The 21,373-nt window shown below is 40.1% G+C and overlaps 2 protein-coding genes across 2 annotated transcripts; both read left to right on the top strand.

Moving 5' to 3' along the window:
* The first annotated feature begins 2,649 nt into the window (after positions 1–2,649).
* Positions 2,650–11,718, top strand: khsrp (KH-type splicing regulatory protein). Its single transcript, XM_085277615.1, has 18 exons — positions 2,650–2,968; positions 4,698–4,797; positions 4,880–4,933; positions 5,014–5,050; positions 5,144–5,202; positions 5,302–5,373; positions 5,461–5,518; positions 6,389–6,536; positions 7,067–7,165; positions 7,254–7,355; positions 7,441–7,543; positions 7,935–8,059; positions 8,497–8,793; positions 8,902–9,011; positions 9,111–9,196; positions 9,280–9,489; positions 9,719–9,915; positions 10,805–11,718. The coding sequence occupies exons 1-18, from the start codon at positions 2,879–2,881 to the stop codon at positions 10,811–10,813; spliced, it is 1,956 nt and encodes a 651-aa protein (XP_085133741.1). The 5' UTR covers positions 2,650–2,878; the 3' UTR covers positions 10,814–11,718.
* A 453-nt stretch (positions 11,719–12,171) lies between these two features.
* Positions 12,172–21,084, top strand: dcaf15 (DDB1 and CUL4 associated factor 15). The gene is made up of 13 exons (XM_085277617.1): positions 12,172–12,366; positions 12,921–13,018; positions 13,456–13,594; positions 13,679–13,785; positions 13,888–14,033; positions 14,124–14,285; positions 15,920–16,519; positions 16,609–16,700; positions 16,939–17,061; positions 19,134–19,216; positions 19,310–19,414; positions 19,510–19,625; positions 20,432–21,084. The coding sequence occupies exons 1-13, from the start codon at positions 12,271–12,273 to the stop codon at positions 20,485–20,487; spliced, it is 1,923 nt and encodes a 640-aa protein (XP_085133743.1). The 5' UTR covers positions 12,172–12,270; the 3' UTR covers positions 20,488–21,084.
* The last annotated feature ends 289 nt before the right edge of the window (positions 21,085–21,373 follow it).

Genomic DNA, 21,373 nt, shown 5'->3' with positions numbered 1-21,373 from the left:
GTGCAGGAATGGATAAAGCAGGCAATAAACATAAAGGCAAAAAATAGACTCAACAGAAGCTTCTACCCACAGGCTGTCAAACATGCCCTACCTCCAACCTGATTGAAGGTTAACTGCACTGACAAGACTCATGGATGTTATATATATAATATATATATGTGTGTGTGTGTGTGTGTGTGTGCGCGTGTGTGTATGTATGTATGTATGGGTGGGTGTATCCGTATGTATGCATTTGTATGTATAACTTATACATATCTTTCTTGTGTAAATGTTACGTTATTGTGTATTTCACACAATGGAAAGATGCCAAACTGTGTGTCATTGTTCTTGTAGCAGTGACAATAAAAATCTATTCTATTCTAAAGCTCCTTGAATGGCCTTCCCAAAGTTCTCAACACTGTTGAAAATGGATCTGTGCCAGGAAACCAACCAGTTTAAATGAACTCCAATTCTGCCAAGAAGACTGGTCAAATATCCAACAATAATTGTACTAGAAGCTTGTTGATGGCTACCAAAAGTGTTTGGTTGAGGTGCATCTTGCTAAGGCACTTAGCACTGAGCCAAATATTATTGGTGATATAAAAAAATGAAAACTTGTACATCCAGTTTTTATTTTTTAAAGTCATGACAGATGTATGTTTGGAGTTTAGTCTGTTACTGTTGCTTTTTTTTTTTTTACCATTTCTTCTTGGAGCAACTGTAACCCACATCATTTCCTTAGGGGTTAATAAAGTATTCTGATTCTGATAGTTTCAGGCTACATGTCCTGCCATTATCCAATGACACATCTGCTTACCTGTATCTTTTGCTTGTTTCTCCTCCTCTTCTTTTCTATTTTTTCTAAGCTGAGGACTTGATGGCTTTGAACTTTTCTTGTCCATCTTGGTTTTAATTTTGCACTCCAGTACGAACACCCATTCCCCAACCCGAGCATCACCACAACATAACCTAATAGACCTACACCTTAGTTCACAGATTCACTTTGTCTAGGGTTTATGTCTGGGATTTCGCACAACCCAGGATTCAAATCATGAATACATAATGGGCTTGGACTGACAACATTATGAATGAAATGTGCTCTGGAAGCAGCCGGCCGCCTGCCCTTTCGACAGGTTGTGTGTGAGACTTTAAATCATCAAACTATAAATTTTAAATTGTTATTGGTCCCTTTATCCCTAGTTGTAAAGTGTATATTTACTTTTTTACTCTTCTTATATTTATTGTTTGTTTACTTGCACTGCTGTAACTGGAGTCTCGTCGTCTCGTCTCTCTATATACTGGACTGTATGTAGCGGTATGTATGCTGTATGTAACGATGCCGCCCCGGGCAACCGCCCGTATTAAAAACCGCTACTGGTTGTCAGGACCAGAGCCAAAGGGTATAATGTATTCTGAATACTTTGGATTACTTAATATATTATCATGCTTTTTACAACTACATGAATGTACTATTGCTGTGTGATTTATTACTATTACTGAAGGTTACTCACCATACCAATACCAACTAGATTTTTAAATCTTAATATAAAATGAGTAACAGGGTGGACATTAGGTAAGGCTGCACTTTTTGCAGCGATCTCTGAAAACTATTCACGTGTATATAAAACAGGTTTGCGGCTCCGAGCCGTCGTAAAGAGACTTCTGGCGGGCTTGTAGCCGAAAACTAGCTACCCTTAACTTGTCTGGGTCAACTTTGCTAGCGAGACAGAGAGAGGCGTTGAAAGGTTGCTTCGAAGGAAAACAGAACACAGTGTACAGTCGAGTCTTAACAGCTTACTTACAACTGGGCTCGTCAGGCACTCTTTTTGGCTGCAGTGGTTATTATTACATTTACATGCTTCCATCTCCCGATTCTGCTCGGTGACAACTCTGACTTTCCACTTCAGTTTTTCTCTCCCTTCCTCGCGCTCACACACGCACGGGTATGGCAGTCCATTCTCCCTGCAGCACGCACTACACTGCCCATCAGGCTACATTATTTAGGGCTATGCCTGTAACACTCTGCCTATTGCCTTCATATTAAATCATTTTTGTGAATAACTTTTTAAAAATATTTATTCACGTGATTATGCGGCCGCAAGTAGGGGTGACATGGGCCGCGAGATTGAGATGCAGACATTAGAGCCTCTTAATGCGTGTTTTGTTTGGGTTTCCCTGGCGTGGAATTACCAAAAATAGAGATGTCATAGCCTAACATGTGAAACAGGAAAAGACCACCGTGTAATCCATTTTTTTTTTTAAAAAAGTAACTGTATTCTGAATACCACCCTTTTAAAAGGTTACTGTAACGGAATACAGTTACTCATATTTTGCATTTTAAATACGTAACGCCGGTACATGTATTCCGTTACTCGCAAACACTGTCTGTATCAGCAATTACATAAACATGAATTTAAGCATCCATTGCAATGTCTTCATGGTGTATCTCTACATAAGGAAATTACATATGTGATATAATGTTATTAAGCTAAAAAATACAGTTAAAAAGCCTACCATAATACAATTACTTGAACACATTGAAAGAAAAACCACTGAGATGACTAGACATCGGTTTCTGTGCAATTTCAGTGCAACTACGCTCCAGTCCAGATGGAGGCGACATTTTTTTATTGTGTTTGAAATTTTTAACAATTTAACCCTCAAAGGTACAAGGAAGAGGAAGAAGAAAACCCGGGGTCGAACATGCATTGATTGGTTATTTCAAGCAGGGAAGTTTGCCGGCGTGGTAGGAGATCTCACACACATCGGTGTCTCCCTGTACGCTCCTGTTAACCTTCCCGCTTCTGCGCAGCTCGACCCGGCCAAAGCCGTCCAGCCCGCCTGTGTGTGTGTGTGTGTGCGCGCGCGCGCGTGTTTGTGTTAGCCCTCTGGGAGCAGCATGTCTGATTACAGCTCTCTGCCATCAAATGGAGTCGGAGCAGGAATGAAAAACGACGCTTTCGCAGATGCCGTTCAGCGAGCCAGACAGGTAATCCAAGCGCTCGACTACGAGAGGAGTCAGCCGGCGAGCTAATTAGCTGCTCTGAAACCGCAGCTAGCATAACGACCAGTAACGTTAGCTTTAGTTAGCGAGGTAGCACACTAGCTAATAGCAAAGCCATTCATTTGCCCTACTTTCTGTTCAGATCGAGGCAATTGAATTGTGTGTGTTAGCATGGCTCTGTTACATAAATGAAATGTTTGTCCCTACCGCGATCCTTGAGGTAAATTTAGTGAACTTGGGCTAAGTAAGCAACATTTACTTATTACCCGTTAGTTAACGGTTAGCTGTTATATGGGGATCATCTCCATTCATTTATGAGGCATTTATTAGGTAACTGTATTATAGCATTATGGCTGTTTTGTTTCATGTAGACCATTGACTGAAAAGAGTTCAGGAGCCATCGTTTACTTTTTTTCACTGTAAAGGGTTATTTTTCAGCTAATGGCTATTTTCATTAACAAGTATAGTTGTTTATTTCAACAAAATAAAAAAACACATCGTATATTTTATCTGGTGATAGTTATATTTTGAGATGTTGAATATAGATATATTAAATTAATATTTTTTGATAAATTAAGATCGTTTAAGGTTATTTGTGATACTTGAAGGGACTGCTAGCATTGGATTATAGTTTCTTTGATTTATTAGATTTAAATTAGTGTCGGGTTGCCTGACTGTCGTGCTTCCATTAATTTGGGGCACAGTCACAATGGCTCATGTTTCAAAGTGGCTTCTAATATTATAATAAGTACTTAATATTTGATCAATTATATGTGGATAAGCCCAGGGAGTCAGAACAAACATTTATACAACAAGTGGTAAGATATTTATTATAATGCATAACACAACAAAGGCGAACCAACAATAACCAATAATAAAAAGCAAATTAAACTACACCATCATACAAAACGAACCTATTAAGTTATTCAGTTAGAGAAGAAATAAATGAACATACTGAATAGACATAGAAATAGAAACGAATAGACTTACTGAAAACATAATAAGTCAAAAACAAAGCTTGTTTAAAACAGTGATAAAATGGACATTTAAAGATAATTTATTCCAAACAGAAGCCACTTGACACATGAAAGCTTTTTTTAAACCATTTTTCTGTGATACAAAAGGGACATTAAAAGACCTGGGGATCACATCTTTTTAATTTATAATGTGGAGCAGAACTAAACATTGTTTTGGACTGTAAGAATAACCAGAGTTAAAATGATAACTAAATCATTTGTACCAGCAATTCTTAAACAAGACAGTGTCCATATCAGCACTATGCAGTGAAGGGTTAATGAAAAGTCTGATACAAATCTGTAGTCAATTATATATAATATTAAGAGAATGATGATCAGTTTTGTAGGGATTCAATGCACTGCAATATTATCATTAGTTTATTCTTCCCAACCTGGCACATGCTCACATCTCTCAAAATTTCTACTCTTTCTTTGTAACAAACAACCCAAACCCCTGAATGCCGTGGGAGCATCATTTATTAGCACTACATTATCTCCTCATAATTAAACATATATTCATGTGTCTGTTGATTTGCAGTTTTAAATGTGAAGATCTTTTATTTATATGACATGAGCTGAACATGTCTGAAAGCTCCAAGCAATGTCAAAGATTTCTTACCAAAATAGACACATTTCAGATGTCTTAATGGTGTCTTTGCAAAGGTTTCTGGTTTAATCCAGTATTCACCTCTTTCCAGATTGCAGCTAAAATTGGTGGCGACGGTGTGTCCCCGACAAACAACGGAGGAGCCGAGAGCTACCCGTTCACATCACAGAAACGATCCCTGGAAGAAGGAGGTAGAAAATCTGATCAAACTTGGACTCTGTCTACAGTTTCCTTTACTCCACTTTGAAGGCTTACTATTATTTTTGTTTCCAGATGAACCCGATGCCAAGAAGGTAGCATCACAGAGTGAAAGAGATTCTGCAATGTGTACGTTAAACAATTCTCTAGTTACAATAACTCCTTTTTGCTCAGTTTCCACCTGCTCACCAGTTTTGAATCTCTTACAGCTATTGGAGCTCAGCTAGCTGCTCTGTCCCAGCAAAGGTTTGACTTTTATTTTTCTTTATGTAAACACCTTTTGCTGTTTATTGTTGAAACACTGTATGTCATTATTTATTCACGATCATGTGTCTGCAGTGTAAGGCCCTCCACAATGACAGAAGAGTGCAGAGTGCCTGATAGCATGGTTGGGCTCAGTGAGTAGACAAACCCTTCATAAACTGTACAAATTATTCCCGTGTTGCTATGTTACACATGTTCAGACTAAACTCAACATTCTTCTGTTTTCCTTAAAGTCATTGGGCGAGGAGGCGAACAGATTAACAAAATTCAGCAAGAATCTGGCTGCAAAGTCCAAATTGCACACGGTGAGCTGTGATTAGTTAAGTAAACGGTGCCTCATCGATATACCATCGTCCCTTTTGATTTATAATTGTTATCATATCAATCCACAGACAGTGTTGGTCTGCCAGATAGAAGCATTTCCCTCACAGGATCACCCGATGCCATACAGTAAGTTGGTCCTTTAAGTCTTTTAAATATTGGGAAAAGCTGTCAAGAAGTTTGGTTTGTGGTAAATTTTATTTCATTATTAATATCTGTAGGGAGAAATGGTAACGAGATTGATGGCCAGCCTAGTTAAATGATAGACAAACCTCCTGGTACAGCTTTAGATTGTGTGAAATCTTTATTTCCTGTGTACTTGTTAAGTTTCAGTGGTTTGCACTATTGGGATGAGTTTGGCCTCTAAGACATGACTCTGTGTTGTCTGTGTCCTATATTAAGCTTAAACCATAAATATGGTCCTTAAACTAATCATTGTTTGTTTGCTATTGTATGTATGCCATGAATCTTTAGGTGACTGGAGGAAGTTGGCGTGCTCTCAGGGATTTGGACATGTTGTGTAACTGCTTGGATACTATAAGATGTCAGAAGCTTTATCAGTTCTAAGGCACTCTGTGCAACATAGATCTAATGAAACTTGTCTAGGACAACAAGACAGGTTGGCTGCATGGTGATTTAAAAAATATTGAATCATGGGCTGTGACTGCTGTAGCTTGTTCCCATTCTTTGTCCTCCTTGAGGCAATCATGATTTATTTTTATTTTTTTTGGATCAGCGTGTTATTTCATGCAGCATTCCTGTTGGTTGGTCCTAGGTCGTACCTACAGTCACATTGGGAGATAGTCCTTATTATAAACATTTGGCAGGGTTACCTGTTCAGATCCTTGCAGCTTTCTGAGGCAATGCCATACTGTGTGCTGTAAAAGTTGCTTGGACTTTCTGCAGTAATGGTGTGAAATGTTAACTAGGTTGCGTCTGTGCCACATTAACCTTTTGTTCTTCAATCATTTCATGACCTTGATATGAATTTGCTTGCAGGAGAGCCAGGGCGATTCTTGATGACATTGTGTCCAGAGGTCACGAGTCAACCAATGGTCAGTCAAGTTCCATGCAAGAGATGATAATCCCTGCTGGAAAGGCTGGCCTTATTATTGGCAAAGGAGGAGAGACTATCAAACAACTGCAGGTGACACATGCAGCATTCAGTTATACAGATGGTGATGATTATTTATTTAACCAGGAAAAGATAGCCAGCAACACTGCTTTTGTAAGAGTGCAGAGATCAGTAGTTGCATAAACTAGTAACGCAAACAAATGTGCGCATAAAATGCACAAAATTAAGTATATAATTAAAGTAACAATCAAAGTTGCAAACTTGAAGCTGGGGAAAACTAAAACAGCAGAACAGTTAATTGTTTTGATTTGTGCCAAGAAAGGCCTTAATTATCAGGAGTAACATTTAGAACCTGAGGTAACTCAAGGTCATATAAAGTGACTTTAAACATTTAGACCATCTCCTGAAGGTTGTTTTTAATTCCAAGATGAGGGAGCTGTAGAAATTAAAGCATAAAAATATTTGGAAAAAAATTATTATTACAAATAACACCTGACATATCACATAGTACGAAATACAAGTGCAACAAATGGACAGTCTGATGTGCCGAAGTTTGGTTAGTCTGCCATGTGTCTGTAATATACCTCTTCCTTAATTCTTAGGAGCGAGCTGGAGTCAAAATGATTCTTATCCAAGATGCGTCGCAGCCACCCAACATAGATAAACCTCTTCGTATCATTGGAGACCCATACAAAGTCCAGGTACCGTTTTGGGTTAAGTGGTTTCATTTGTGCGGGAAATATGTTAAGCTGCTGTTGGTTAAAATTTTTCATTGTGTTGCCTTTCTAGCAAGCTAAGGAGATGGTTAATGAGATCCTACGAGAGAGAGAACATCAGGGTTTTGGAGAGAGGAACGAATATGGATCAAGGATGGGAGGAGGGGGCATAGAAGTGAGTAAAGACAGTGTGTTTGAATTCGACCAGCACAGTGAGACACATCAACTCTGAATGGTTAAGTGTTTATTTAATGTTACAGATAGCTGTCCCGCGGCACTCTGTGGGAGTTGTGATTGGTCGCAGTGGAGAGATGATCAAGAAGATCCAGAGTGATGCTGGCGTGAAAATACAGTTTAAACCAGGTACACTCTCACTCTACTTTCACTGCATGTAATAAAATTGAAAAATATCTTCACCCCACTGGGGAGGTGGGCGACGTGGACACCCAAGTTTGGGAATACGATAACTCGAAAATGAGATGACATAGTTTTGAAATTCATACCATAGGTGCATCTGCTACAAATCTTGGATGAATTTGAATCGTGACTTTGACCTTGAGGTCAAGGTCAGAGCTCAAATTTTCTGAAAGTCTTGTGGGTGTGATAACTGAGAAGGAAGTCACCTAGGATGTTCACATTTATACCATACATACATCTACTCAGTATTGGTGGCTAGAAATTTTTGTTTGTTTGTTTTTGTCTCAGTGTGGACTCTCATCAATAAACCCAACTGTCATTTTCCTACTCTTTACAGATGATGGTACAGGTCCTGAAAAGATTGCTTATATTATGGGTCCACCAGACCAGTGTCAGCACGCTGCCTCGATCATCACTGACCTGCTACAGAGCATCCGTGCCAGAGAGGAGGGTGGGCAAGGGGTAAGTACACGCTGAAGAGACGGGCAGGGGATGTAATTTAAAATGCTCAATTTAAACTCCATATTTTTTCTTCTTGGATTATGCTAGAGTAGCTTTGCATGATTCCAAATAATCCTTATTTATTGCATACTGGGTGTTTATGCAGACCCTCAGGTTATGTGTATGAAACAGATCATTTTAGCTCCTCTTTTCCTCTCTAGATAGGCTAGCCATTAAACAGAGAAGGTGCAAACACAAAGTGGGTGGGGCCAAAGCTGTGTGGCTGAGATGACCATTAAGTCAGTCTTCAGCCTGAACTTTTGGCACCCAGGGATAACTGTTATAAACACTGACCTCATTATTTGAAATGTTACACATGTTTATTAAGGGCCTCTTTAAGAAATTTTAATGTTGAATTTTGTGTTAATTAAAAAGAATGTGGCATGTTTCTTTCACAGGGTCCACCGGGTCCTGGTGCTGGTATGCCACCTGGTGGCCGAGGGCAGGGTAGAGGCCAAGGGAACTGGGGTCCACCAGGAGGTGAGATGACTTTCTCCATCCCTGCTCACAAATGTGGGCTTGTTATTGGCAGAGGAGGAGAGAATGTCAAGTCCATCAACCAGCAAACTGGTGCATTTGTGGAGATATCTCGTCAGCCACCTCCAAACGGTGACCCGAATTTCAAACTGTTCACCATCAGAGGGTCTCCACAACAGATTGATCATGCAAAGCAGCTTATAGAAGAGAAGATTGAGGTAGGTTCACATTACTTACAAAGCAGAGAATGACTTTAAGCAGCTGCCTAAAGATCCCATGCAGTCTGAAGTTATTGGTATAATGATTTTTATTCCCTGTTTTTCCAGGCCCCATTGTGTCCTGTGGGTGGTGGTCCTGGTCCAGGAGGGCCACCTGGTCCAATGGGTCCCTATAATCCGAACCCTTATAATGCAGGGCCTCCTGGTGGAGCTCCTCAGTAAGTACAGTGTGTAAATAGTTGTGCCAGTGTGTTTTCTTTCAGGGTTAACTCATATAAGTAGGTGGTTTATGCTTTAACTGTCCCGTCTCTCTACAGTGGAGCTGCACCAGGTGGTGCCCAGTATTCTCAGGGTTGGGGAAATGCCTATCAGCAGTGGCAAGCCCCAAATCCATATGACCCCAGTAAGTCCTTTATTTATTTCTCTTTTGTTTGTTTCAGTACTTGATTATTTATTCCTCAACTCAATTTCATCTTTCCCAATTAGATAAGGCTGCAGCAGACCCAAATGCAGCATGGGCAGCCTACTATGCACAATATTACGGGCAGCAGCCAGGGGGGACAATGCCAGCTCAGAATCCAGGAGCTCCTGCAGCAGCAGCAGCACCAGGGGACCAGAGCCCGGCAGCCCAGACTGCTGGGGGTCAGCCAGACTACACCAAGGCTTGGGAAGAGTATTATAAGAAGATGGGCATGAGTAAGTTGGAACTAATTTTGAGTAAATAATGTTTATTAAGTCTGTAACTGACAGCCTTTAACAACTTCAAATATTTAATTCTTAAAGAATTTAAAAAGTCACAACCGTCAAATGTGCTGCCATCTCACAAGTGACTTTAATGCTAATATATTATTCATTCATCCATATGTGCTTGTAGCATGTAACTGTACATATATAATGTATGTTTGCACTTGTTTTTCTTTTCCAGCTCAGCCAGCAGGAGGGGCAGCAGCTGCTCCAGGCACAGCAGCAGCCCCCACAGCAGCTGCAGCAGGAGGAGCTGCACCTGGTGGCCAGCAGGACTACAGTGCAGCCTGGGCTGAGTACTACAGACAGCAGGCTGCCTACTATGGACAGACAGGCCAGGCTCCTGGACAAGCAGCTGCTCCACAGCAGGGACAACAGGTATGGCTGATGTTTAAAACTGACCTCATGGCTGCTTGGAAGGGGGTAAACTAAACTAATTAATTGGCTATATATTTAATTAATGAAAAAAGAATTAATTTGGGAATAATTCCCCAAATTTTGTGTATAGAATTCTGTAAAAATGGATAATAGAGTGATCCTCACAGCTATGAGATAACATTATGGTAGGCTACAAAACTGTTCTGGAAGCAGGGTAACAAATGGACACCGCCTTGTGTAAAGATGGAGTAAAAAGCAAGATCTGGATATATGTGATTTGTAGTTCAGTTGGAATGGTAACATACAAAAATGTATATGCATCTATGTCAAAGTGGGTTGGTCAAAAGGCCAGCAATGATGTTTCCAACCATCACAGGTATGAGTTCACCGATGAAGTTAAGCTCAATTACACGTAGGATTTTTTTATATGAACCAGGGATGTTTTATCTTGGGTTAAGCTTCTCAACCAGTAGCTTAAATCAACCACATCAGTAGTTTCCATATTCTTCTGTCTAAAGATGGAAATGGCATTTACGTTGAATTATTTATTTGGCACCTTTCATGCAAGTTACCTTCAGTTCAAAGTATTTTACAGATAACTGACAAGAAGGTGGAACAAAGCAAATAAACATTTATAAATCAAAATTTAAAATGACTCTTTAGTACCATAAGGGTATATCAACTGAATTTGAGAAGAACTAGAAAATATGGTAAAACTTAATACTAAAAGAAAATGGTTGAAAAAAACAGAAAAGGCCTTTTTAAAAAAAAAGTTAATACCAGGAAATCGACTACATCAACTGTTGATTTTGATTGTAAGAACATTTTTGTCTTTTATTAGTGTGACTAGATCAGTGCTTCTGTATGACATCTTTTCTCTTCTTTTCAGGCCCAGTAAACTTGTGACGTGTTCTGTTGGGCAGATGTGTTGAATCTCCGGGCTTGGTTTTTTTTGTTTGTTTGTTTTTTTAAATTCCCAGTTTTTTTTTGGGCTTTAATAGGACAATAAGCCTGTGGTTAACTCATCCTCTCAGACATTTTGTATTCAAACCTTCCTGTTTGTTTAATTTTTTTTAATGAAATTCAAAAGGGAATGCGTTTTGCAGATGTATTGAAAAAAAGCACTAACTTACCCCTTCACCTCACCTTCACCTTGTAATACATCAGATGGTTTGGAATTTTTTTCTTAAATGTGAAATAATAAGCATCTTTTCTTGCAAGCTAGCACAACAGCATCTCAACAATGACTCACATGTCAGTAGTTTTCCCCTTCTGTTTGCTGAAGGTAAAAACTGTCTAGCAGTATTTTGAATATATTCAAAAAATTATGTTTGTATGGCAGAAGTTGTTGGTCTTTTTTCTTCTTCTTCTTCTTCTTCTTCTTCTTGGTACTTTTTTAAACTTCAGTTTTTTTACAAAAAAAGATTCCAGTGTTTAAGTTGCAGGTGAATTTCTCCCTGCTGTCATAATTTCTTATTTTTAATTACATTCTCTGTGATTTTCCTCAAGGGGCAAGTCTTGTGTGTCTGTATACAGTGTATGCTACTGAACAGAAGACCGTGTGTAAGTTGGCTGTAATAAGGCACTAACTGTCCTGCAGTTATGTAGGCTGGTTCTTTGTGCATGTATGTGTTTGTGTGCTTGACTGCCCTTGGTTTCATTTCTACATCTTTACAATGAAAAGAATAGTCTCTTTTCCAGTAAGTTCTCTTATTGTATGCTGATTTATTTTTTTTTCTTTTTGTTTGTTTTGTTTTTTACAGCTTGTTTTTAAATACTTAAATAAAAACATTCAATTATCAGTCTTGTGTGATAATCCCCTGTGCTGTTTGTAATGCCACATTAGCTAATATGCCTAAAATTAAAGTTATTCTTTCAAGTTTAATGTTTTTTATTCATATTTGAAAGTTTTCAACACTGAGATAAAAACTATAGCCTCTTTAATAGTATTGTAGGGGATACAAAATATTACCCCTGACAAGTAAGATAAGATCAGATAAATGAAAATAAAAAAATCCAAGTGGACGTCACAATCTCACTAAACATCTTCGTATATCTCATCTCATTCTTAATGTCTTGACAAATTTTCCCAGGTTATTTTTTTATATCAGATCACTAAGAAGAATTTTCACACCTGCCTATTTGTAACTAAAATCCTAGGCACGTCAAAAAACAAACAAACGCATGCATGTCTTCCTTTGTGGTTGCTTCCCTCGGGATGTTCCCCTTGTCGTGCCTTACTTTTGTTTGGGGTTTTGATGGACGCGAGTACTGGCGGATGAGGGCCGCCCCGTGCAGCCTGTGAGCCAATCGGGACGGGCCTCTGACGGGCAACTGGGAACAGTTCAGGGGGAGATGGCGCCCAGCTCGAAATCTGAAAAGGACGACAGCAAACAGAAAAGCCAAAGAAAACACAAAGACCATGTCGTGAAGCTTCTTATGCGCGGAAAGGTAGGCATGCATCAGCAGGACCTGAAGAGAAAGGTTTAGAATGAGCCGTCAAAGAGAAGGCCTCTACGGTTTCAGGAGCTTCTGAGGCCAGCTAGGAGCTAGCTGCTAACTAGCACCGCGGCTAACTTAATAACAGCCAACGGCTGGCAGGTGGCTAATGCTCCAAACTGTAAAACAATGCAGCTTCCCTGCTCTATGTTATGATATTTATCCATTTTACTTCCCAAGTTGGTTTGCAGATGGCCCATACACATTTTAATGCAACCGAACCGTGTTAAAGTGCTAGCCACTTAAGCCACATTTGTAAAGGTCTATTTGATCTGAGTTTTAACTTTACCAGTCAGCTTTAGCGTTTATTCAACCGCGGCAGCACACCTCAGATTTAATGGCAGTCTTTGTGCATCAAGCGTAATTCATGTACTGTTCGTGTCGTCTTACTGTGCTGGGCATTACACGACGATGAAGCACAGCAAAATTGCAAAGTATTTTGGGCTTTATGTTACACCGTGTGCTAATTAGCTATGTCTACCTCCACTGTGGTTTCTTTCCTGCAGCTGTCAGGGCAGTTTTCTCAGCGCCTGTTCAGGAAGCTGCCACCTCGAGTGTGTGTACCATTGAAGAACATCGTAAGCGAGGAGTTCCTCAGAGCAGGGTACGTATGTGTTTACTGCATTGTTTTACTGTGATTAAAGAACCTTGACTGGCACAGTATGCTTCATTACATGCATGTATACCACACTGGCTGCATCTCAAATAGACTGGGATTATTGGTGACTGAATCAGAGCTGTTGACACTTGTGACACATGGCTGTCTCTTGAAGTTATGAGGGTTCAAAGATGCTGGAAAAAATTTGTTAAAAGCACCAAGTTTCCACCCGCCTCTGGTGTACTTTCAGTACCTGGTACTCAGAAAATATTCATAGTATGAAAATAAAATTTTCCATATGTTCTTTGAATATGATAACATTACTGTATTTTTAAAAAAAGGAATTAGCAGATTCTGAGGATGTCTGGTGGGTAATTGTTGTTATTTTGTATTGTTCATTGTGGAGCATATATGACACCAGTACTTTATCTTTTTGTTTTCAGGCACATCTTTCTTGGCTTCACCAAATGTGGACGCTACGTTCTGTCTTACACCAGTGATTGTGGAGAAGATGATGATTTCTCTTTCTATACTTATCATCTTTATTGGTGGGAGTTTAACCTGCACAGCAGACTCAAGCAGGTAAAAAAAAAATCTAATTGTAATATATAAATATAATTGTAGAATTTATTTTTATTTTCTTTAACTCCTTTGGTTTCTCTTTAGGTCCATCATGTGCGACTGTTTGCAGGAGAGGAAATCTACAGTGACCTGTACCTTACAGTATGTGAGTGGCCAAATGATCACTCCAAAATTGTCATCTTCGGCTTCAAGTAAGGAATGATAATTATTTTTATGAATGGCAAAAATAACCTTATTGCAAGCCACAGGTAGTGATGGCTAAATTATGTGTTGGTGTGTATGTTTCTGCTAAGTACACGCAGCTCCAACTCAGTCCTGATGAATCTAATGATGAGTGATGAGAACAATAGAGACATCTACATCACCATCGCCTCCATGCCACCTCCTAAACCTTGTGCTCAGTGCTGTCCTGTTCCTTCAGTCACTACTATACGCACAGGTTAACAAAAACACATACAGAGCTACTACTTCACCACTCTCATTACGTTTTCCTCTCTCACTCTCATCAGACATCACTTTTTTTCCACAGGAAGTGGTGAGTGTCTTGAACACGGATATGTGCTCAACAGCAGGTACCAGGTGGTATATCCGTTCCCCACTTTTCAGCCAGCTTTCCAGCTTAAGAAGGACCAGGTCATTCTGTTAAACACTAGCTACTCTCTTGTAGCCTGTGGCATCTCACTCTGCCCAGGTAAGACACACACAAATAGTAAAATTGCCACATTTCTCATCTCTTTATAATGCGTCAGATAAGATTTTTATGGATTTAAGATCACCACATTATGAGTTTCCTTATCAATGAGTCCACAAGGGTTTACGCAGCTGAAAACTTCAGACCACCCAGACTCTGCAGACTGTGCACATACACAGACTGGTAATATAATGGATGCAGTTTCTGAGCATAAAAGAGAAAGGCAGTGTTGGAAGATCCTCAATTCTGCATTCATTCTGTTTGCCAGCAGGCAAGTGATTTTGCACTGGTTGCAAAATCACTTACGATTGCAAATAGGGAAATTGCTCTCATCTCCCCTAATCTGTGACTTCAGTAGACACTTACAGTGGGGCAAAAAAGTATTTAGTCAGCCACCGATTGTGCAAGTTCCCCCACTTAAAATGATGACAGAGGTCAGTAATTTGCACCAGAGGTACACTTCAACTGTGAGAGACAGAATGTGAAAAAAAAATCCATGAATTTACATGGTAGGATTTGTAAAGAATTTATTTGTAAATTAGGGTGGAAAATAAGTATTTGGTCACCTCAAACAAGGAAAATCTCTGGCTCTCACAGACCTGTAACGTCTTCTGTAAGAAGCTTTTCTGTCCCCCACTCGTTACCTGTATGAATGGCACCTGTTTGAACTCATCATCTGTATAAAAGACACCTGTCCACAGCCTCAAACAGTCAGACTCCAAACTCCGCCATGGCCAAGACCAAAGAGCTTTCGAAGGACACCAGGAAAAGTATTGTAGACCTGCACCAGACTGGGAAGAGTGAATTTACAATAGGCAAGCAGCTTGGTGTGAAAAAAATCAACTGTGGGAGCAATCATCAGAAAATGGAAGACATACAAGACCACTGATAATCTCCCTCGATCTGGGACTCCACGCAAGATCTCATCCCGTCATACCTCTGTCATCATTTTAAGTGGGGGAACTTGCACAGTCGGTGGCTGACTAAATACTTTTTTGCCCCACTGTAGGTTATGAGTCACACGTTTCAAGTTCTATAAACCGTGATGTTGAGTTTGTAGATTTTTTTTCTGTTTTTGAGTCGCTAAGCGGGTAAAAGCCTGTGAACGTGTGGTAGTGCTCGGTTTGTCAGATGTGCACCTTGCTCATCACATCTCATTGCAAAACACCGAGATGGTGACAGTGAAAAGACTCAGAAGTTTTGCAACCAGAGGGTCATATCATGCTGTCTCTCTCTCTCTCTCTCTCTCTCCCCCCCCCCCCCCCCCCCCCCCCCCCCCCCCTCTTTAAAAAGAATATTTTATTTTTGCTGTCAGGATGTTAACATCAGTTGTTTTTGCTTTTTTAATGCATGGGTGCATGGTGTGTCCATGTACAAATATCTTCTTTTTTTGTTTGCTTTGTTAATTGTAGGAGCATATATGTTGATCATATCCAGAAACACGGCTGTTCATAGACACACCTTAAACAGCAACTCACTCTTATCTCCAGATAGGATTAGAAGGAACAGTGCTACACTGAGTAGAGGCCTAAAAATGTTTGTGTCTTCAAGAGTAAAAAACCATCACAGTGATGTTTTGCTGTCTGATTTTATCATTATTAGTTTTTTCATTCCTTTTTCTTTGTTTGCTTCAGGTAAACCGGGTCAGTCATCGCAAATCCTTTACACAAAGAGAGCAGCCCTGTCAAGTCAAGCTTCGACGTCTTTTTCCTCCTCTTCTTTGGTCTCTTCTTCCTCACTACCTCAAGAATCTCCTGAACATCGACTTCCACCTAGCAGACCCACTCCAGTCCCCTCATCTCCTAGCCATTCACAAGCAGCGATGCGAGCCCGGGAGTTTGCTGCTGACCTTTTCAGGCGAGCCCAGGGAGGAGGGAAAGATGGTGAAGGCCAGGGGGAGAGGAGAACGTCTGATGGTGGTGTAAAAGAGGCAGTACAGTCAACTGGAGACAAAGGGACCATTGCAGAGACTGTGAGAGAGGAGGGTGGTTGTAAAGGGTTGAGCGTAGAAGAGAGGACTAATTTACTACAACCATTAACCTCAGGTGTTAGCCATAGTCTGCCACAGGTATCGGAACAAGTGATGTCTCCCGCCTCTTCTTCCTCATCCCCGTCAGCCACTCCAACTATGTCTTCATGCCAGGAAGCCAGCCCCAGTGAGCCTGGATATGTAAACTACTCACGCCTACACTACCGCTTACAACAGCCAGGGGCAGCAGAGCAGAATGCCGGAGGTGAGAGATGATAAAAGACGGAGTCAAAGAATGTGTCCGGTCAGATCCAAAGATGCTGACTGGTATTTCTTCCTCATTTGTTTTTCTAGGTTATGAAGATGATAAAGTCCAGCTGCCTTTCACAGTCACAGATCTGAAAGGACGTAACCTCCAGCTGGTTACAGGGCCACACAATGGACAGGTAGGTGTTGGTGCATGTGACTGTAAAGTCAATGGAGAACATGTATGGAAGTAGCAGTAAGGAATAAGTAAGAACTGTCCTGGGGATGTTGGAGTTACAGGGCTGAGTAACCAGAATGGACATGAATTAGACACTTTGAAGACAAAGGTAGAGAGGCAAAGCTGAGATGGTTTGGACACGTACAGAGTATTTTTGTGTGTGTGTGGTTGATCATGAATTTGTACTTTTTGTTTTGCAGAGTGTTTGTGTTGAGCAGCTGACTCTGGATTTTGAATATCTAATCAATGAGGTGATCAGGAGTGATGCTGCCTGGGCCACACAGTTCTGCTCCTTTAGTGACTATGATGTTGTGATATTAGAGGTCAGCACACACACACACACACACGGAGCTCAGGACACTCGCATTGTCTAATTTACACCTGACTCAAGGTTGCTGTAGCTTTTATGAAACTTGTCATATATGCAGACTGTTTTTATTGTGTTTATTATAAAGTCTTACAGTATTAAAACAGTACTTTCATGTTGCATCACGGCGTGGACTGCAAATACCAGTTCTCATTAAACCTTTGGGTCTTAAAAACTAAGCTGTGTAACTTATCAGTCAGCTGACGCTGCAGCCACTAGCTGGTTGTTTTAGTAAGGTATGGTGACTGTTTGTTCCAAAATGTTACATCATCATCTGCAACTGCAAACAAAAGCAAGAGAAGTCCATAGACTAGTTGTTCCACCTTTTTTTTTTTTTTTTATACTGGTTGCTAGTGACGGGACACAGCTACAACATGTAGACAGCAGCCTGCAAAACAACTAATCTGATATTGAGTGTGAGCAATATTATGCACAGCTCAAAGTGTACATTTCAGCGACATTTAAAATATGATTTGATTTTTAAAGAATGTGAATCCTAGTTTTAAACAGTCCTCCGCTTTCTCTCCTCTGAGTCAGGCTGGTGTATTGCATTGTTTAAAGTTGATTCTAATAGTGTGTTTGTTACTTTCCAAATTGTAATTGATCTCAGATCATGTTGGTATTTATATCTTGGGACTTAATTGAAAAAGTGTCATCCTAAAAATACCTGCCTTTGTGAATCTTAAACTCACTTTTAGAGAACATATTGAGCCCTAAATGAAGTAATTGAAGGTTAAATTCGTTTTTTATTATTGTAATATGGCCTGTAGTAATTTGATTTTGGAGTTAGGAAGACACTTGCACATGCTTCGTTCCTAAAAGAGCCTAGTTATGGTTACACTTAATTACTGGTATGCTGCTGCCTCTACAGATCATCGTCTAGACCAGGGGTAGGCAACACCAGGCCTCGAGTGCCGGTGTCCTGCAGGTTTTAGATGTGTCCTTGATTCAACACAGCTGATTCAAATGGCTAAATTACCTCCTCAACATGTCTTGAAGTTCTCCAGGGGGCTGGTAATGAACTAATCATTTGATTCAGGTGTGTTGAACCAGGGTGAGCTTTAAAACCTGCAGGACACCGGCACTCGAGGCCTGGCGTTGCCTACCCCTGGTCTAGATTCACTTTTGCATCTAATTTATTGTCCAGTACACATCACAGTTTGACTAGTATTGGCAGGGATAGCTCAGTAGGTAGAGTGGTTGCCCCACGATAGGAAGCTTGTGGGTTCGACCCCACTGAACACCTACCCTGAGGTACCCCTGAGCAAGGTACCGTCCCTACACACTGCTCCCCGGGTGGCTGCCCACTGCTTCACTTAAATGCAGAGGAGTAATTTCCCTACGGGGACTAACACATACACATTATTATTATTATTATTATTATTATTATTATTATTATTATTTGTATATTTTTAACAACAAAGCCAAATGGAGTAAAGTCTTCCTGATTTGTCACAAACCTACACTTAAGATTTTTCCCTCGTTTAGACCTCTTAAGGATACTTGTATTTTTGCAGAACTTGGAGGCATAGTGTTCTCTTATTTTGCACCTTGGTCACAGAGTAACCTTCATAACAACAAGAACTAAAGGTTAATGTTTTTGTTTTGCTGGTGGGTTTAAAGAACTTATAAATGATTCTGTAACTGAAGAGTGCAACTGTTGCTCCAGAGGTGGATTTTAGATTATGTGTTGCTGTCTGTTTATGGAAAATGCAGCTTTATCATTTTTGCAGGCTTTTGTTTCCTTGGTTATGCTTCCCTTGAAAAAAGAAAAGAGATATTAATCTCAAGGGACTTTCTGGTTAAATTAAAAATAAAAAAGCAAGGCTTAAATACACACAGTCAGTGTTTAAGCCTGTTCAGTAGATTGTATGAATTCTTTGCATTTTTTTTTTTTTTAATTTCTAGTCCACTAGTTTTCTCCAACTAGGAAATTTCTGATTTCCTTAATTTTAATTTCATACATTTAGTGCATGAACCATGGAAGAACACTTTGCATGTAGGTAACATGTTTTTGATGTGTATCAGGTGTGTCCAGACAGCAACATTGTGATGATCAACATTGGTCTGCTGTTACTAGCATTCTCCAACTCTGACGAGGAGCACTGCAGGTACTTCGCCTGCTCTTTTACCCTAAAGCACCTCGACCCTCACCTGTTTGACCCGCCTTGGATTTTTGACCCGGTGGCTCTTATTGTTTTCAGGCCAAACACATACCATTCCAACCTGCAGGTTAGCTGGGACCTCAACACGGGTGTATGTCGCACTGTGGGTGTTGGCGACCTCACAGAAGTCAAGGGTCAGACAAGGTGAGCCCTGCAAGCCTGTACCACATACACAGGTTCTCTCTGCCTCCTGTTTCTCGTTAGTTCAGTTGTATTGAAAGGTTTTGTCTGTCCGTCAGCGGGACCGTCTGGAGTTCGTACAGGAAGTCCTGTGTGAACACGGTGATGAAGTGGCTTGTCCCCGAGAGCAGCTCCCGTTACATCAACCGCATGACCAATGAAGCTCTCCACAAGGGTGAGTATATAGACACAGAAACAGATGAACATAAATCCTCCCAAATAAATCTGTCAAAAATAAAAACTGCCAAATGTTAAGTCCTTTTTGGAGAAATGAGACCTTAGTGAGCTGTAAGATAGAAGATCAGAATAAACAAGAGAGCCTTTGACTTTCTAGTCCCAAAAAAATACTGCACTTTCTTTCTGTGTTTAGGACCAAACATTTGACAGCAATAGGCTTTCTGTGCCCCCTGTTTAGAGACCAAAAGCACATCAAAAACATTAAAAGATGAGACTTCTCAGATGTTAAGGACCTGTGTATTTGGACTAATGTTTCTGACTGATTGAAAAGATGAATTGATTGCTTTGTTTTTTAAGTATATGGGATGAGTTTTTATGTTACCAATGATGAAATCACATTCCACCTCATCTATTAAATTACTAAGCTTAATACTAGAAGTCAACTGAGAAAAAAGTAAAGACTGATCCCCTGCGCAGCTTTAATCCAAACTCATGTTTCTTCCTTATACTGAAAAAGAAATAGAGATCTGACTTCTCTTCCTTAACCCCCTCAGGCTCAAATTAAACTTTTTGTTGCTAATGCACAACCAAGTCCTGCAGTGGTACTTCTGAGTAAAAAAAACTCATAAAATATGTATGTGGGGTAATCAGGTTGTTAGTTTTTAACTGTTGCAAATCTGCAACGCCTGCCTCCAGAGGGTTAAAAACGTCTTATTTTATTTTATTTTTAGTTTTCATCTTTTGTATCAATAAAAGAAAAAGAGAGAGAGAGAGAGTTAAGTCCCGCTCTTTTCTCACCTGCAGGCTCATCTCTGCAAGTGTTGGCAGATAGTGACCGGTGTACCTGGATTGTATTGTGAAGGAAGAAGCGATCCACATGTGTCCAAACAACATAAAGAAAAGCACACAGAAGTACACGTTGACATGAGCTCACCTGCAGTATCGACCTTAATCGGAGGCTCCGTTTGTAGCATGTGTTGCTAAAGCCGAACAAAGAACCAGATGAAATACTGTAAAGGTTTTTGTGTGTTTTTTGCAATTGTGTACTGAATTGTTGTAACAACCAAAACCAAGAGCTGGACTGAACAAAGACTTCATTTTTACTTTTGTTTTTATACATTAAGGCAGTTTTATTGTCAGTGAGTGTGAGTAACTGAATGTATGTGATATCTGTACAAGGTGGGTGTATGAGAAATTTAACAGATTTTGCTGCTTCTGAACTCATTTCTTATCCAGTGTGGACCAGCTCTGTCCAGCTGTGTGTAAGGCTGCAGTATTTGAAATTTGAAAAACTCTACTGCTTCACTTGATTTCTGTTTTTGTTTTTTTAAAACCCTCGTCAGTGGAACCAGGAGTCACCTGCTTAGCTGGCTGCTGTCATGCTGTATGAGTGACAGCATGGAATACAGACTGTATTCTGCTGGGATCTTTTGTTTAAATAAAATGTTCAAAAGCGTTATGAGTGTGCTGTGATGATAACTGGATACATGAAAATAATCCAACAGTCTGCAGAGAAGATCTTGCCTGGAGGGGAAATAATTACCACAAAAGTTGTCATGTGACTTCAGCTGAAGCAGTGCTGGTTCCCTAACTAGAACCATTTATATACAAAACAGAACAGGCCCAACATTGGAACAGACCACACTGTCTAATACTAAAGTTACATTAAAAGACGCAAAGAGCTGGTTTCGCTCAAGGAAAACATACACAGAGAAGAGGTAAAAGTACTCCACATGTTTAACCGAT

This window comes from Mchenga conophoros, linkage group LG6, assembly GCF_057382185.1.
Source record: "Mchenga conophoros isolate Kocher_MC1m ecotype Shallow Benthic linkage group LG6, M_conophoros_male_GT1.1, whole genome shotgun sequence".
Taxonomy (NCBI): Eukaryota; Metazoa; Chordata; class Actinopteri; order Cichliformes; family Cichlidae; genus Mchenga; species Mchenga conophoros.
This window is presented reverse-complemented; position numbering and strand designations above follow the sequence as displayed.

Bases quoted from the DNA above. Each gene is read 5' to 3' on its own strand.
- dcaf15 (XM_085277617.1), top strand. From the start codon at position 12,271: ATGGCGCCCAGCTCGAAATCTGAAAAGGACGACAGCAAACAGAAAAGC. The intron at 13,786-13,887 runs GTAAGGAATGAT...GTTTCTGCTAAG, and splicing joins ATTGTCATCTTCGGCTTCAA to TACACGCAGCTCCAACTCAG. The intron at 14,286-15,919 runs GTAAGACACACA...TGTTTGCTTCAG, and splicing joins TGGCATCTCACTCTGCCCAG to GTAAACCGGGTCAGTCATCG.
- khsrp (XM_085277615.1), top strand. From the start codon at position 2,879: ATGTCTGATTACAGCTCTCTGCCATCAAATGGAGTCGGAGCAGGAATG. The intron at 5,374-5,460 runs GTGAGCTGTGAT...ATCAATCCACAG, and splicing joins CAAAGTCCAAATTGCACACG to ACAGTGTTGGTCTGCCAGAT. The intron at 9,197-9,279 runs GTAAGTCCTTTA...TTTCCCAATTAG, and splicing joins CCCAAATCCATATGACCCCA to ATAAGGCTGCAGCAGACCCA.